We start from the raw sequence: 15,981 nt of genomic DNA, 5'->3' as shown, positions 1-15,981 counted from the left end.
CAGCCCCGAACACACACACCCACCCCAGAGCCAGAGAGGTCAAATGGTTGAGAAAAACGCTGCTCGCATGAAAAGCACTTCAGTGTTTTCAATTATAATAACTCACATTTTAGTAATGGCAACAGCGTGTAACGGAAGTAATGGAGTAATTCATTTGATTACTAGTTACTAAAAATAGTATCACCGTTAGTAACACAGTTTATTTATAGAGCCATTATTCCCATCACTGATAATCAGTAAATGTTCCTCACATGACCTAAAATGGGCACATTTGCAAAACTATATGCTGCTGCTTTTCTTCTGTTAAAACTGGTTGAATATGAAATATATAGAGTATTTTAAAATGAATTGCATGGCATTCAAAAAGACTCTATTTCTGATTCTATAGAAAAGTAAAACCGTGCAAAAGGTTTCTGGATGAACTATTCCTTGTAAGCTGCTGTGTGCAATTCAGTTTCATGTGCCGAGATGATTATAATAGACATTTGCAGCTTGGTTCCCTAAAGAGAAGTTAACAATGATATTTTATTGTACATTTGAAGAGCTCGACATGTACCCTTTAAAATGAAAGGTTCTTTATGGGTCCATCAATGTCAAAAAAGAACCTTTATTTTTTAAAGAGTAACAATGACTCAGTGGTGCAACTGGCTAACAGCGGAAATGTTGAAAATCAGCCAATATTTTGGCAAGTCTATTTGATTGCACTCAAATTGCACACCGCAGCTTTATAGTGTTATTCCCCTATTTCATTTCAAACAAACAAAACATTTGTGCTCTCTGAATAAAATAAGAATTCAGCAGGATAGTATCCAACGTCGAGAAATTAGCAGTGGATCTCATAAGCAATCTGCGTATCAAACAGCAAACTCTGGTTCATGAACAGCCCTTCGGGATCAAGCGGAGGTGCTTCTCCACCTTCTGCAGGAGCCCTGCGGAGTCCGATCCCTCCGGCTCGTCCTGGGGTCAACACACCCTGACACTCGCTGGCCTTAAGCGTTGCAGATCCCTGTTGGATGCACATTGGTTGCGGAGCCAGAACCGGTTTGGCACGGTTTAACACGTACATCTCATGACCTCGTTCATCCCGGTACTCTTCAAGCTGAGCAAATGTAGTCGGACCATCAGAGTAGTCGTTGACATAAAGGATGCTTTCCTCTTTGCTAGATCCATATCCGTCCTCCTCTTTCTGCCTCTGTCGGTGTCGGCTGTAGATCATGCAGAGCAGCAGAAGCGCAGTCAACGCCAGCAAAGAGATTCCCACTGCGATGGCCGTCTGCGTAGCGGTGCCCAGTGCATTAAAGTCCATGCTTTCAAGCTCATACAGCGGTTCCTGACTCACATCCACTGATGATGGATGATAGTAAGATGAGGAATGCAGTCGAGGCCAGATTTCCGAGCGGGATGAAGATGAAGACATGTTTACTGAAAGATGAAAAGTTACACGTGCAACACCACCGGGATTCCACGCTTCACATTCGTAGCGTCCTGCATGTGCCACTGTGACATTACTAAGAAACAGCATTCCACTTCCTGTATCAGGATCGAAATTTTCCCGATCGGCTCCGTCATCAGCTCCTCCTCTGATTGGTCCGTGACTCGATGGTCCTCCTTTTCCTCCAGGCCTCGCTGTTACCAATCTACCACCATTTCTTGTGTCACCATCCATCCCGACCTCCTGCACCAGACCTCTGGGAGACAGCTGGGCTTTTCCGTGAGATGCTTTCCTCCAAGTGACTTGTGGTTGTGGATATCCGGACGCTTGGCAGGACACGCGGAGACTCTCCCCTAAACGTACTGTCAAATGGCTGGGTTCTAGTTGGACTACGGGTGGGATGCAAACAAGGCTGTTTGGAGGAACTTCGACCAGACTGAGGTGGGAAAGCCGAGGAGGTTCGGCGCACAACATCCGGCGCTCAGCTGAGCTTAACAGCCTCTGACCTTCTTCGTTTATCCAGCCACGCAGCCAGTGTAGAGCGCAGTCGCAGCGCCATGGGTTATCTAGAAGAGCAAACACAATATAAGCCTCTCAAAACTACTGCTTTATAAAATATGTATGCAAACAGAAATATTTTGCGCAAATGTAAAGCCGGATCTGACATCTAAATGCCATGTCAGCGTGGTGCTTTTGCAGTACTCGTACAACATTGCAGAAGTGTACCATGGTGAAGGATTGCATCATGAATATCAATTAGTTTACTTAAAGGTTATCTACCAAAGGAAATGTTATTTAATTAATATTTATGAGGTGATCTCATGGGGCGCTTTTCTTGAGAGAAAAAAATCTGCACAGAGGAAAACGGCAGGAATCAGTAACTGTATATGCACCAGTGCAAACCAAATGCATTGCTCTTCCATCTACTAGCAGTTTGCATTGATTCACAAATATAATATATAGGTTTTCCTGATTTCCCAGAGATGGGTTGCAGCTGGAAGGGCATCCGCTGCATAAAACATGTGCTGGATAAGTTGGCGGTTCATTCCGCCGTGGTGACCCCGAATTAATAAAGGGACTAAGCCGAAAAGAAAGAAGAAATTAGGTGTTCCTGAATGTTAGTTAGTTTAGTATTAACAATGCGGTGTTGCAGAATGGTGGAAATCAAAATGATCTTATCGTTTATTCTCACTCCTGTGGTTGTAAACCTTGATGAGTTTCTTTTGTTGAACATTAAAGAAGATATTTTGAAGAATGCTGGTAGCTGGCACCCATTGACTTCTGTGCAGGGGTGTAACAGATCATGGTTTATCCATGATCTGTACGGATCACAACCCCCCGGACCCGTGAATTAATAACTTTTTTGAATTTGTTGGTTAATCCAACATTTATAATAATTGCAGAGAGATCACCTCCCGCGTCATTCAAATGATGTGTATTTTGGCTTTTGGCTTCCCTGTAAAATATAATGATGATGGAAAAAGTTTTAGGACCTACCTAAATGCGTTCTTAGGGTATTAATTAAAGGTGTTTTCTGTCACTGCTTGTAAAGCTGCATGATTAAATATTAAAATACCGTGATCTCAATTCAAACCCACGCAAGATGAGTGATAAATGATAATGATTTTGTTTATTAATCCTTCGAAGCGCTGCATTTAAATCTGCTTTTGATCGAGATTCAGTTTCTTACACTTTTTTTTTCATTTAGTTTCAAACAATTAAATAACACAGAAGTACTGGGAGAACAGTTTATAGTTCAGTTATAAACACTGATGTTTATAGTAAAGATTGAAATCACCGTTTAATGGAACTTGATGCTGGTGAATGTTGTAGCAATTGCATTGTGTAACCAATGGGTGGCGACAAACAACCATCAAAATGATGTCACTGAATAGGTTTTCACAAATGATACACCTATTATGAAACATGAAGTTTTATGTGTGAATTGTTGAATCATGAACTGAAAATAAATAGTAAATGTTGTAATGTAGATTTCTATGTTTAGCATTATCAGCAACAGTAGCAAAGATAACTTTTTGTATTGACTATTTCCCTTTTTTTCAACTGGTTCTTTCTTGATTTTTATTTTTATTAAAATGACAGATTTTAAGTTCTGTTTGTTTAAGCCAATGCTTTTTGCAGTAATTTTTTGTATAAATGGAAAGCAAATGACATTTCAAATGGTCCTATTCGTGATCCGTGATTTTGAGATTTGTGATCCATTACACCCCTTCTTCTGTATAATGTTTTTCTACCATGGAAGTAAATGGGTGTCAGCTACCAGCATTCTTTATATTATCTTTTGTGTTCAACAGAAGAAAAAACTTAAATAGTTTTTGAACAAGTGAAGGGTGAGTAAACGATGGCAGAAATAAGACTGAAGGGCTTTATTTTGCATAAAGAAACTCCTAATGTACTTTATCTGACGTATTACAAAGCTACTTGCCAAAAAATATAAAATGTAGACACAAACATTTTTCTGAGCTATAATAGTTAATTAATTCTTTAATTAAACACAAAGCTGACAGAAATTTAACTGGCTGAGTGAAGCTGATGAAGCATACAATAACCTGTGCATTATTCAGTCACAAGATGAAGCCAAACAGCCAAAAATGCAAAGCTGTCGAGAAGTGTGTTCCTGCACAACTGAAGAGGCTGCACAACTGATGACCGTATTTCTGGGACCCCTTATTATATGACCTTACCCCACCCCTCCCCATAAACCCTAACGCACTCTACTGGATGGATTAGAAACAATAGGATCCTAGAAATGGGTTTCAGCCTCTCCATTTGTGCAGTAACATACTAATGAATCTGACAGAAATTAAACTAGCTGAATAAAGCATGAACGAATGTATTATTCATTCACAAGATGGCGCCAAACAATCAAACACTGCAGCGTGACAGACAAGCAGAAACATATAAGATGATGGACAGTAAGTATTTGTATTTGAACATATTTATTGATGGTTAAGGTGATTCTAAGCTCCTGGATGAGCCTGTGTTATTTAGCGGTTGTTGTTTCAGAATAGAGTTTTACAAACAAGCAGTGTAAAACTAACTAATACAACCTTATTGTAAAGTATTACCAGTAAATTCAACAGCACAACTGGGTTGTAACATATGTTGCCAGATTAAGATTTGAGATATGAATATCCCGTCAATTGTGTGAGGTGATGAGCTTCATACAAGATCTGGCAACTTAACAAACATGGACAAAAAGTGATTTTTGGTAACTAGATGTGGGTCATACAAATTATAGAATGATCCCAGGAGAAATCACAAAATGGGAGGGTGGCGGTCGATGGGTGTGAAATATGGGTGACTCCTGGGAAAAAATGGGAGTGTTGGCAGGTAGGGCTGCACAATATTAAAAAATCTGACATATTGCTATTTAGTTTTTCTGCAATACATATTTGGATGAGAATATAATTTTACCAGATGAATTGAATAGCTCTATTTGGAAAGATTTCATTCATTTAGCTAGATTGGGATTAGAGCTAGGCTGATAAAAGGGTATCGATATTTCTTGACACCATTGTCAATAACGATAAAGAAAGTTTGGTATGAAGCGCTATAGCTTTATTAAAATGTGGCTATTGAGCGTGCGCCTTGAAAGGAATGCCAATAAGCTTAGTGATCTTTCCAATCGAGGCGCACAGCTTGGCGCAACGCAGGCAGAGTGCACATGATGCGCATGGATTTTCCAGGTGCTCTTAGTTAAAAACATTTCAGAATGCCGCATGCGCACCACGATTCATGTAAGTAGAACTAACCAATCTGCTCACACTTTGTATGCAATATACACATTTGGCAATAATGGCAGACTCAGACAAACAGAGCACCCAAACACTGCAGTGCTTTTTCATTATTTTTATAAATACACACTAGTATCCTTTACTTGAAAGCTCAGATTTGATTACCATCATTTGTTTTGTTAATAGAGTTCGTGGTTTACTGTGTGATTATTATAGACACCATACAGATGTTGATCAACCTTAAAGTTTGCTTTGATTGTTCAGTGTTTACACTATTATTGCACACACTTTGTAACATTTTATTCATTAAGTTTGAGTCTCTTTAGCACTTATGTTTTTTTATTATAAGACATAAGAGACGAGATTTTTTTTTGTTTGTTTTTGACTATTAAAACTATTTGCCTTAGTAATCTTGGTAAATTAAAATAAAATGGTTAAATATAATCTTAAATCCTAATAATCCTAAATGGACTGTTAAAAAATATTTAATAATTATTGATACTGAATTATATTAAATATTACATCGTGATATTTTTTCTTCTTCTATCGCCCAGCCCTAATTGGAATCAATTGTTTTTCAATGCGGTGCATTTGAATTAATCATAAAAAATTACAAGCATATATAAAGACAACATAGCAGAGATACGTTGAATAAACTGTGCTTTATGGTTTTCTGGCGCGTGTAACGGTATTCGCGAGAAATTAAACAGTCAAACATTAAATAACAGTCATCATTATATGAATTATTTTAAAATAATTATATTTAATGTCTTTTATCTTTTAATCTTTATATCGATGCTCAAACGATATATTGTGCAGCCCTATTGGCAGGTATGATTTACTGTAACTTCTAAGAAATTTGATGCATTTTTGTTTCCAGAAAGTGTCTCACCGGTGACTCTCAGCACCTGCAGGCTGACCAGAGGCTTCAGTGAAGCAGGACTCAGAGTTCTCAGGTTATTTCGGCTCAGGTCCAGAAGAGCCAGCGAGGACAGTCCCACCAGAGCCTGATCTCCCAGCACCTCCAGCACATTCTCCTGCAGATGAAGCTCCTGCAGCCGCTGCAAACAGTGCATTAACATTTCATCACCATTATTACGGTGAGCATAATCGCGGCTATCATAAAAACACACTTTCTAAAGCATTCTGGCTCAATGCAGCATCATCAGTTTTCAGCTGAGTGTCTCCGTTTAATTTGCATATTGCTGAAAAAGTCCTTTTTAATTGAGCATTTTATGGCTTTTTGCAGTTCTTGTACTGCTTTTCTGTGGTTTGCACTTCTCTTTCACTCTTATGAGCTTGTCAAAACGTGCAAACATTATGTGGGTAAACTTTATGTAAAGCTTATGTAGAAATATTAATTTAAAAAATAAATGTACTGATACAAGCATACATGAGGATATTAATATATCATGTTGTTCTCAGTGTCAGGGTAAAACATTTGCACATGGTGGGTAGCACGTTCGCCTCACAGCAAAAAGGTCGCTGGTTCGAGCCTAGGCTGGGTCAGTTGGCGTTTCTATGAGTTTGCACGTTCTCCCTGTGTTCGTGTGGGTTTCCTCCGGGTGCTCCGGTTTCCCCCACAAGTCCTAAGACATGCGGTATAGGTGAATTGGGTACGCTAAATTGTCCGTTGTGTATTTGTGTGAATGGACGTTTCCCAGGGATGGGTTGCGGCTGGAAGGGCATCCGCTGCATAAAACGTGCTGGATAAGTTGGTGGTTCATTCCACTATGGCGACCCCGCATTAATAAAGAGACTAAGCCGAAAAGATAATGAATGAATGAATATGTATTAACCCTTTAATTGCCCCACCAAGAAAATGTTTTTTGGATTACATTTATTAACTCCTAATGTCGCTAGTTAACAAACTCAATGCGTTTTTTCCCATATTTTCTAAAATATCAGCCTCTAACAAATGGTTTAGTACTGGACCTAATACAAATACTATAAAAAAATCTGAAAATATGAAGTGTAAGACCAATTTATTTATAAAATATTCAAAATAAAACTTTTTTGAACACTAAATCACCTCTATTTTTTGAACTATGCCATAAAATATTTCAGATTCTCATTTAACATGCTTTTTTTTTACAATAAAACCAAAATCAAGTGCAGTAATGCAAAATAATTATGTTTGATTGATTGATTTTTATATATATATATATATATATATATATATATATATATATATATATATATATATATATATATATATATATATATATATATATATATATATATATATATATATATATAATTTTTTTTTTTTTTTTTTTTTTTTTTTTTTTTTTTTGTAAACCAACAATGCTGTGTGCATGCGTGTGTGTGTAAACCATTATTTAAAACAGTCATTCTTTAAATGACTTTAACTGTCATTATTTAAAACATTCAAAATATGGTTAACCATTTAGTAGAGCAGGCAGTAAATAAATCCATTTCTCAGTGAATAAAGGTAATGTATTTTAGTGCATTTGAACAAAACCAATTTATTAAACAGATATATTTATTAAGATAATATTTTCACCACTGAAAACAAAAGACAATACATTTAAATTCATGTGAACTAGTGGAAAAAATATAAACTAAAGAATTTCAGCAGCATTTTATACATTTTTTGTTTCTCTTGATTTTTGCTATATTTAATATTTTTCATTTAATGTTTTTTTCCTAACGTATAAATTTGGTTGTGCTAATTTTGTACTGTTATCAGTTATTTTGTTAGTTAAGTTCCAGATTTGGCTTCAATACTGACTAATCTAATGTATACGCACAAATATAATATTGTATAGCTTACCATAGAAAATATTAATTTAATATGAGAGATTTGCGAGGAGTGAACTTATATATGCTGAGCACTGTGTGTCTCTGTGTGTGTGTGTGTGTGTGTGTGTGTGTGTGTGTGTGTGTGTGTGTGTGTGTGTGTGTGTAAACATTTATTTATTTATTTATTCAAAGCAACTTATAAATCATCAGAGAGTTGCTGTATATAAGTGAAGTTTATTCAAACTAATTTAGAGAGGAGCACGCGTTATGATTGGTCGCGGCTGGTCTCTCATCCGTAATAAGCAATAATCCAATCAGATTCATCCAAGCCTACAATAAATAGACTGATTTCACCCTACTGCTTATCTTCGTTTTGGAAGAATCCCCCCTTCCACCCCATCTCCTCCTTTTACCAGGGGGAGCTCTTGAGACCTACCTGATCTCTGACCTCCTTACATGCTAATTGACCAGACGGGAGCCCTGGGCTCAATCATCTCCGAGCTCAGGGTTCTTTCTCAGGACAGCATGCCAAACCTGCTAATAGTGTCAAGCAATACCTACGTGTGAACTTCTGAAATGCTGACAATTCTCCCACTCTGTGGTCTTGACTTAAGCTAAGTTTTAGCAAAGGTTTGAGTTTGACCCCCCCTGCAGTAAATTGTTTGCAAATGCGCAGACAGCCGCTGGTGTACCTGCAGTCCGCGGAAGGTGTAATCCTCCAGTCTGTTGATCTGGTTTCCTGCGAGGTACAGGATGCGCAGGTGCTCGAGGCCCCGGAACACGTCCGCCGTGATCAGGTGAATGCGGTTTCCGTTGAGAGCCAGCTCCAGAAGCAGACCGAGGCTCCTGAAGGCCCCGGGCTCCAGCGTGCTGATGCTGTTGTTCTGCAGGTAGAGGTAGTGCAGCTGGCCCAGGTCAGACAGGTCCCGCTGGCGGATCTGACCGATGGCATTGTCCTGCAGAAAGATGGTCTGAACAACACACAGAGACATGAGGAAAACATTAATACCGTTAAGAGAATCGTTATTCACGGTTTAAGTTTTTTTGTTAAAATCATCATATTTATAGAACAGTTCTGGTTCTGGAATCTGATTGGCTGATAGCTGTCCAGTATTCTGCAATAACAGCTCTCATACAGCCTCTTCACCCTTGTGCCTTACTCCGCTGACATAGAGTGACACGATCAATAGACTCACTACAGTTTGACAAATATTGCAGCTGTTGGACAGAATAATGTGCTTTTGAGGCTTTTTTAGGCAAGAATGTAGTTGTTTAGATTGCCACTATGCAGTTTATTTATAAGCATAGTGCCTATTTAAAATTTTAGAGATTCAGTGCCTTGGCAGCCATCAGCCTGTCATAATGAGCAGAGCAAAGACGGTAGACGTTCCGCCACCAGACTGCGACTCTTCCTTAAGCAAGAAAAACTCAGCATAAATTTAAATCTGCAGCTGATCAAATTATTATAAAACTGGTAAGAGACATTCTAAGTCGATCTCTGTCTTTTGTATGTTGTATTTATACCATAGTAATCTGCTAGTGATTGCTTTGCTTTGGCTTTTCGGGGTTAATTTTTGTGATCTCCTAATTGCAACAGGGAAATACTGGGAAATCTCTGTAGACTGATGGCATTTCATGCTGTTCAGCCTTATAACATTAAAATGTCAGCATAACGCTAGAGAATCATTCAAACACTAGCTCTAAAGGGATGTTTGTGAACTGGCAAGGGCTTCTGCTGTTCTGATGTCAGCTGCATATACTGTATATGTGTATATATATATTTATTTTTTCTTTCCCCAATTTCTGTTTAACGGAGAGAAGATTTTGTCAACACATTTCTAAACATAATAGTTCTAATAACTGATTTATTTTATCTTTGTCATGATGACAGTAATTAATATTTGACTAGATATTTTTTTCAAGATAATTCTGTACAGCTTAAAGTGACATTTAAAGGCTTAACTAGGTTAAGTTAACCAGGCAGGTTAGGGTAGTTAGGCATTTCATTGTATAACGATGGTTTGTTCTGTAGACTGTCGAAAAAAATTAGCTTAAAGGGGCTAATAATATTGACCTTAAAAGGCTTTTAAAAAATTTAAAACTGCTTTTATTCTAGCCAAAATAAAACAAATAATACCTACTCCAGAAGAAAAAATATTATCAGACATACTGTGAAAATTTCCTTGCTCTGTTAAACATCATTTGAGAAATATTTAAAAAAGGAAAACAAAATTGATAATTCTAATAATTCTGACTTCAACTGTGTATAAATAGGTTAAATTGATTAATAACTATTTATAATTTAACATAATTATATAATAAATAATTATTAAATAATGTTGTCAATGAAATTATATTAATGTAAACTGCCACAAATTTTATAATAATCATCATTATTAAATATTATTGTCAGTAACATAATTATTGTTTAGTTATTTTATAATTAATAATATTTTTAATCATATAGTTATTGTAAGTAATGTACATATTTATTTTGATGAATAATACGTGATATCAATTAATAGTATTATTACAAAAGAATTATCATAAAGTATATTTATTATAATAATTATATTAGTAAGAATATTAATTATATATGATTGTTAGCATTATTGTTATTATCGTCATATTTATTAATTAATCTTCAATACTATTCACACACACATTATTATTGTCTTACTGTTTAAATGATCATTAGTTTAAAAAAATGCTAATTGGTTTAAATGGCAGCATTGATTGAAGCCTAATGAGAATCTGCATGCTTGCAGTGTATACAAAACATCATTGATTATGACGGCAGTCTAGTTTTGATGCGGCAAGCAATAAAAGCTACATCCATCTAATCCACGTCGACTTGAGTTTCTGTCCTAATCAGCGAGAGCAGCAAGAGACTGCGGACAAATACACACACACACACACACACACACACACACACACACATACACAAAACTTCCTTACAGTTTGTTCTGAACCAGAAAAAATATGTTTCTTTCTCGTGCAGTTCCTCTTTTCTGTGTTCCAGGTGAGTTGAGAGTGACTGGAAATGGATCGATACAGAGTTCTGGGTCGAACATCTTTGAGGCGAAAGCACAGACGAATCCATCAGAAACAGCATTAATGTGCTTTCACAAGAGAAGAAAGACTAGAGTGTGTCTCATCTTCACTTGTTTAACTATTAACCACGCAACATATTACAATAATGAATTTTCTAATTGATTTCTATCAAGCTATTGTCTATGATCAAACAGAGGCCATGCTGAAGCTAATTTCTTGTGAAGCACGAGGTTACACGGGTCAATTAAGCAATTTATGCGAAGCGGCTCATGAATATTCACAAGCCGCAGGAATATTAGTGATGTGACTGGGCCAGATACATAGATATGCAAATGAGGTCCAGGAGGTGAAGTTGGTTATGATTTAGCGAATGATGCTCAGCGCTGTGTGGAGTTATGATCTATAGCTTTAATCTCAGGTTTGTTGTATTGTAGGTCAAGACACGAACAGAAGAAGGCAGGATCTTATCGTTTAGGGAGACTGGATGACCAGGATAAAAAATGGAGACAGTTTGAAGACACAACTGGTGAGTAGCAAAAGTTTTCTTCATATATATGAGGTAGACCTGATAATGCATGGTTGTTGTGTTCGCGTCTGTAAAGAGCAGAATAGGTAAACGTGTAATGCTGACCAATTAGCAGAGTCAATTTTTTTCTGATAAATTTGAAATTAAAATGTTTAATTTCTGACTTGCTGTTTCTAATTAAGCTCAGTTTTTCCCCCATCAAAGCAAATGGCACAGTAGGCATATACTGTATGAACATCTTGATATTGTTACTGAAAAAACTAGCTTTTTAATCTTTAGTTTCCATTAAATAAACGTGAACATTTTACAGTAACTACTGTAATTTAAACTGATCATCTTAACCCAGGGTGTCCACGGGGTCTTAAAAAAGATTAAAAGTTGATAAATCTATTATGAGAAAATTAAGGCCCTTCAAAGGTATTTCAAAGTCTTAATCACCTGATTACGAGGTCTTAAATTGTGTTCAAGCGTTGTCCAAAGTGACTCCAACAAAGCATAAATAGATTTATTTTTACTCCTAATATTAAAAACAGCCTGCTCAATCTACATCATTGGTTCGGGCGCGTCCGGCCAAAACTGCTTTTATTATAGCCGAAATGAAACAAATAAGACAAAAATAAAACAAATAAGACTTTCTCCAGAAGAAAAATATTATCAGACATACTGTGAAAATTTCCTTGCACTGTTAAACATCATCTGGGAAATATTTAAAAGGGGAAATAAATTCAAAGGGGGACTAATAATTCTGACTTCAACTGTATATATTCATTAATATAATGTGTGTGTGTGTGTGTGTGTGTGTGTGTGTGTGTGTATATAGATAGATAGATAGATAGATAGATAGATAGATAGATAGATAGATAGATAGATAGATAGATAGATAGATAGATAGATAGATAGATAGATAGATAGATAGATAGATAGATAGATAGATAGATAGAAAGAGGTACAGTATGTTTGAAATTATTAATGTAAAATAACTGTCAATTTTACAGAAACTATGTAACAATTTATTCCTCTAAGCGTCTGTCAAATATTTTTTTCAAAGTGCAAATGTTAACAATTGAAAACTTACCATCTTAAACTTTTTAAAAAGGTTATTATTACATTAACACTGTTGAACAGGAGTGTCCAAACTGTGTAGTTCACCTCCAACACACCTGCCTCCAAGTTTCTAGTATAGAGCTTGATTAGCTGGTTTAGGTGAGTTTAATTGGGGTTGGCCATCTATAATTTTGCTACACTTCTCAAATATTTGCAAACAACATGGATCATTAGATTCTTATTACAATAGAGTGGAGGAACTATGACGTCACCTTGTAGACGAATCGGCTGCTAGCATAAAACTGGTTCCCTCGATAAAATCCCCATAGGATTTTCCCATAGGCTTTTCTAAGAATGCAAATAATAAGCTATGTGTTCAAATACTGTTCATTACACTTTCACGTTTTGTCCAGCCGGATAATCCTCACACAAAAATACAACTTTTATTACTTTTGGATCTTATATGCAAACGCAAGAACTGAAAAGCTAACATTAGGCCATAAATGGACTACAGTGCCTTCAGGGCGCTCGCCTGTGACGTCAGCACCGCCCTGCTACAGACAACTTTTCAAGCTTAGAAATATGGTCAGTGACAGATTTAATCTCTCTGTTTATTATATTATAATCCACACTATATAATATAAACAAATAAATATGTAAATACACAAAAACACATAGACCTATCCAAAAAACTTTTGGGTAGTTTTTACGTGGGAAATACATTTTGTTTCGCTTTACGGTTGTTTTGAAACTCTATGTGTAAATGTGCCTACATGGTATTATCATATGACATATTTAAATAAGTGTATCACTCGCCTGCATACAGCATGCTTACCTTAGTAACAGACAACAGAAATGAGGAGTGAGGGACAAGTCTATATGACTGCAAGTTCCATCATGGACACAGAACAACATTCAATACTCTTTATTTATTTTTTTTTTTTGTCACGAAGTACAGCAAGAGCAACCCATACAGTCACATATACTATACATTTCAAGGAAGAGTGTAAATATTGCAGTTATGACAGAGTTTAATGTGTTCAGATGAAGAAAAAAACGACGAAATATGTATGGATGACGTTAAAATGACAGTTAATGTCTGTATTTTTTACACATTTATTCATGTTTGCATTACTGAGAGCAGGAAAGAGACAGACTGCACTGGTAAGCAGTATCCCCATAATATGGTTTAATTAAAATAAATTATCAAGAAATTAATCTGTCTTGACAGTCTTTACAAGTGAATCATTATCTACTAACAATATAAATTCCCAATAAGGAAAAAATACTACAAACTATAATATACTATTCATGAAAATACTTAAATCACAGACAAATCCAAATGCTCAACGCAAGTGGGCTGCGTTCCAGACCAGTTCAGCTCGATGATGTATAATGCCTCCGACACACCGGGAGTCCCATTTAGAAATTTGATAGCAACAGTCTTTTAAAAGAAGCGTAACCGATTTAAAAAGTCAAGAGTGTGATGTAACTGATGTGTTTTATGTCATAGAATAAAACGTGAAAGTATCTTGAGTTTGTGTTAGCCTCGAACCTTAATTAAAGAGCCCATATTATACATGAAATAGGGTCATATTTAGGTTGTAAGGGTCTCCAACAACAGTCTAATATGCATGCAAGGTCAAAAAACACTTTGATGGTCTTATAATATGCATTTATTTTTACCTAATTATCCCAGCGACTCCCATATGAATCGTTCAGCGATTCATTTGTTCCCAAACCCCTCCTCAGCGCGAAGCTAATCTTTGCTGATTGGACCGATGATAGCCTGCTGCGATTGGTCGACACGGACAAGGCTTCAGCGCGAGACAGAGTGAAATTCCCAGCTGCTAATCTACAATATAAAAGTAGTCACAGTGCACACACGCTTCATAGTGGATTTTGGCTGCCAGTGGGTGAATGTAAACACAGACGATGGACTAGAAAATACTGACGACTAACTATTTTATTGAGCAAAAAGTCCAAGAACTGGTGAGGAGGTCACAGTCTTCTTGCTCTTTTCACACACACACACACACGCACACACACACACACACACACACAGGGCCTGCGCGTCCATAGAGGACCGGCTGAATAGAGAGGGCGCGGCGCTCAGTTATATCCGCGAATACCCGTGCGTTACACACACACGAGGAGACACAGACACACACACACACAGGGCCGGCGCGTCCATAGAGGAGCGGCTGAATAGAGAGGGCGCGGCGCGGCGCTCAGTTATATCCGCGAATACCCGTGCGTTACACACACGAGGAGACACAGACACACACACACACAGGGCCGGCGCGTCCATAGAGGAGCGGCGCTCAGTTATTTCCGCGAATACCCGTGCGTTACACACACGAGGAGACAATAATATTGAGCTGAAATATTTTGAAACTTGTCCGTTGCATGTGTGTAAACAGCTGACGATCCGTAATCAAAGCGGCACGCGTCGCGTTTTCAACGTGGCTTTACACGCGATATGAGAATATAAAGAGATAACCTGATACAGTACACACAGTTACAAGTAACAAAACACAACTAAATACATCATGTGCAAGATAGAGTAAACGAGGCAACAGTTTTAATCGCACGTACTTACACTGGTGAAATGGGGGTAGAAACTGATCCATGATGCACTGATCCATGTTCTGACAGTCTATACTGATCCTTCCTTTAACAAACTGAAGAAGTCTTCTTTGAAAGCATGTAGTTTTCAGAAGCACTCAGAACTGCTCAAGGCTGGGCTATATTGCTGATGTTTCATCTTTGATTAGACTGTCCATAATATCCATCTGCACAGCGTGACTTCATTCGACCGGTGTCTGTGTGTGTCTCTGTGTGTGTGTGTGACTTTTTTTCTGTTAGTGGGCGGGGCCGCAGGTTTCAAATCTCCCGGGTTTGCGCACCCAACTACTTGTGTTTCGTAGCTGCGTCATCGCGAAACACCTAATGACTCGTTATCAAGACGACTCGTTTGAAGCACTATGAGTCGACTCTTTTAGAGATGAATCAATAGTTTTAAACACTGTACACTTACAGATTTAAGCCTTAGCTGGATATTTCACTTCACTTAGAGCTGTGTGACACACTACATAGAAGGGCATTTTCAAAAACCCATAATATGGGCTCTTTAAATGATTTAACCGAAATCAAAATACCCATTGACTTTGGGATGGGGGAACCCATGTGGTCTCCCATCCAGGTAATGACCAGGCTCAGCCCTGCTTAGCTTCAGTGAGTAACCGTTCTTGAGCTGCAGGGTGATATGGCTGTGACATGTACACATAGATATCATCTATATACTATACTGTAACTCCAGGCTAACTATGTTTATATATAATAACTTTAAAGGGCACCTATAAGGAAAAATTTACTTTTCAAGCTGTTTGGACAGAAAT

The 15,981-nt window shown here is 37.3% G+C and overlaps 1 protein-coding gene across 1 annotated transcript in view; it reads right to left on the bottom strand.

Moving 5' to 3' along the window:
* The window catches only part of lrrc24 (leucine rich repeat containing 24), a 54,797-nt gene continuing 38,816 nt past the window's right edge, over positions 1–15,981 (bottom strand). The window contains exons 3-5 of the mRNA XM_056445412.1: positions 8,649–8,927; positions 6,083–6,251; positions 1–1,998 (exon numbers count right to left, since the gene is read on the bottom strand). Coding sequence (XP_056301387.1) covers positions 824–1,998; positions 6,083–6,251; positions 8,649–8,927 — 1,623 coding nt within the window. The 3' untranslated portion in view covers positions 1–823. The remainder of the gene's footprint in view (positions 1,999–6,082; positions 6,252–8,648; positions 8,928–15,981) is intronic.

Source organism: Danio aesculapii, chromosome 2, assembly GCF_903798145.1.
Source record: "Danio aesculapii chromosome 2, fDanAes4.1, whole genome shotgun sequence".
In the NCBI taxonomy this organism is placed as follows: Eukaryota; Metazoa; Chordata; class Actinopteri; order Cypriniformes; family Danionidae; genus Danio; species Danio aesculapii.
This window is presented reverse-complemented; position numbering and strand designations above follow the sequence as displayed.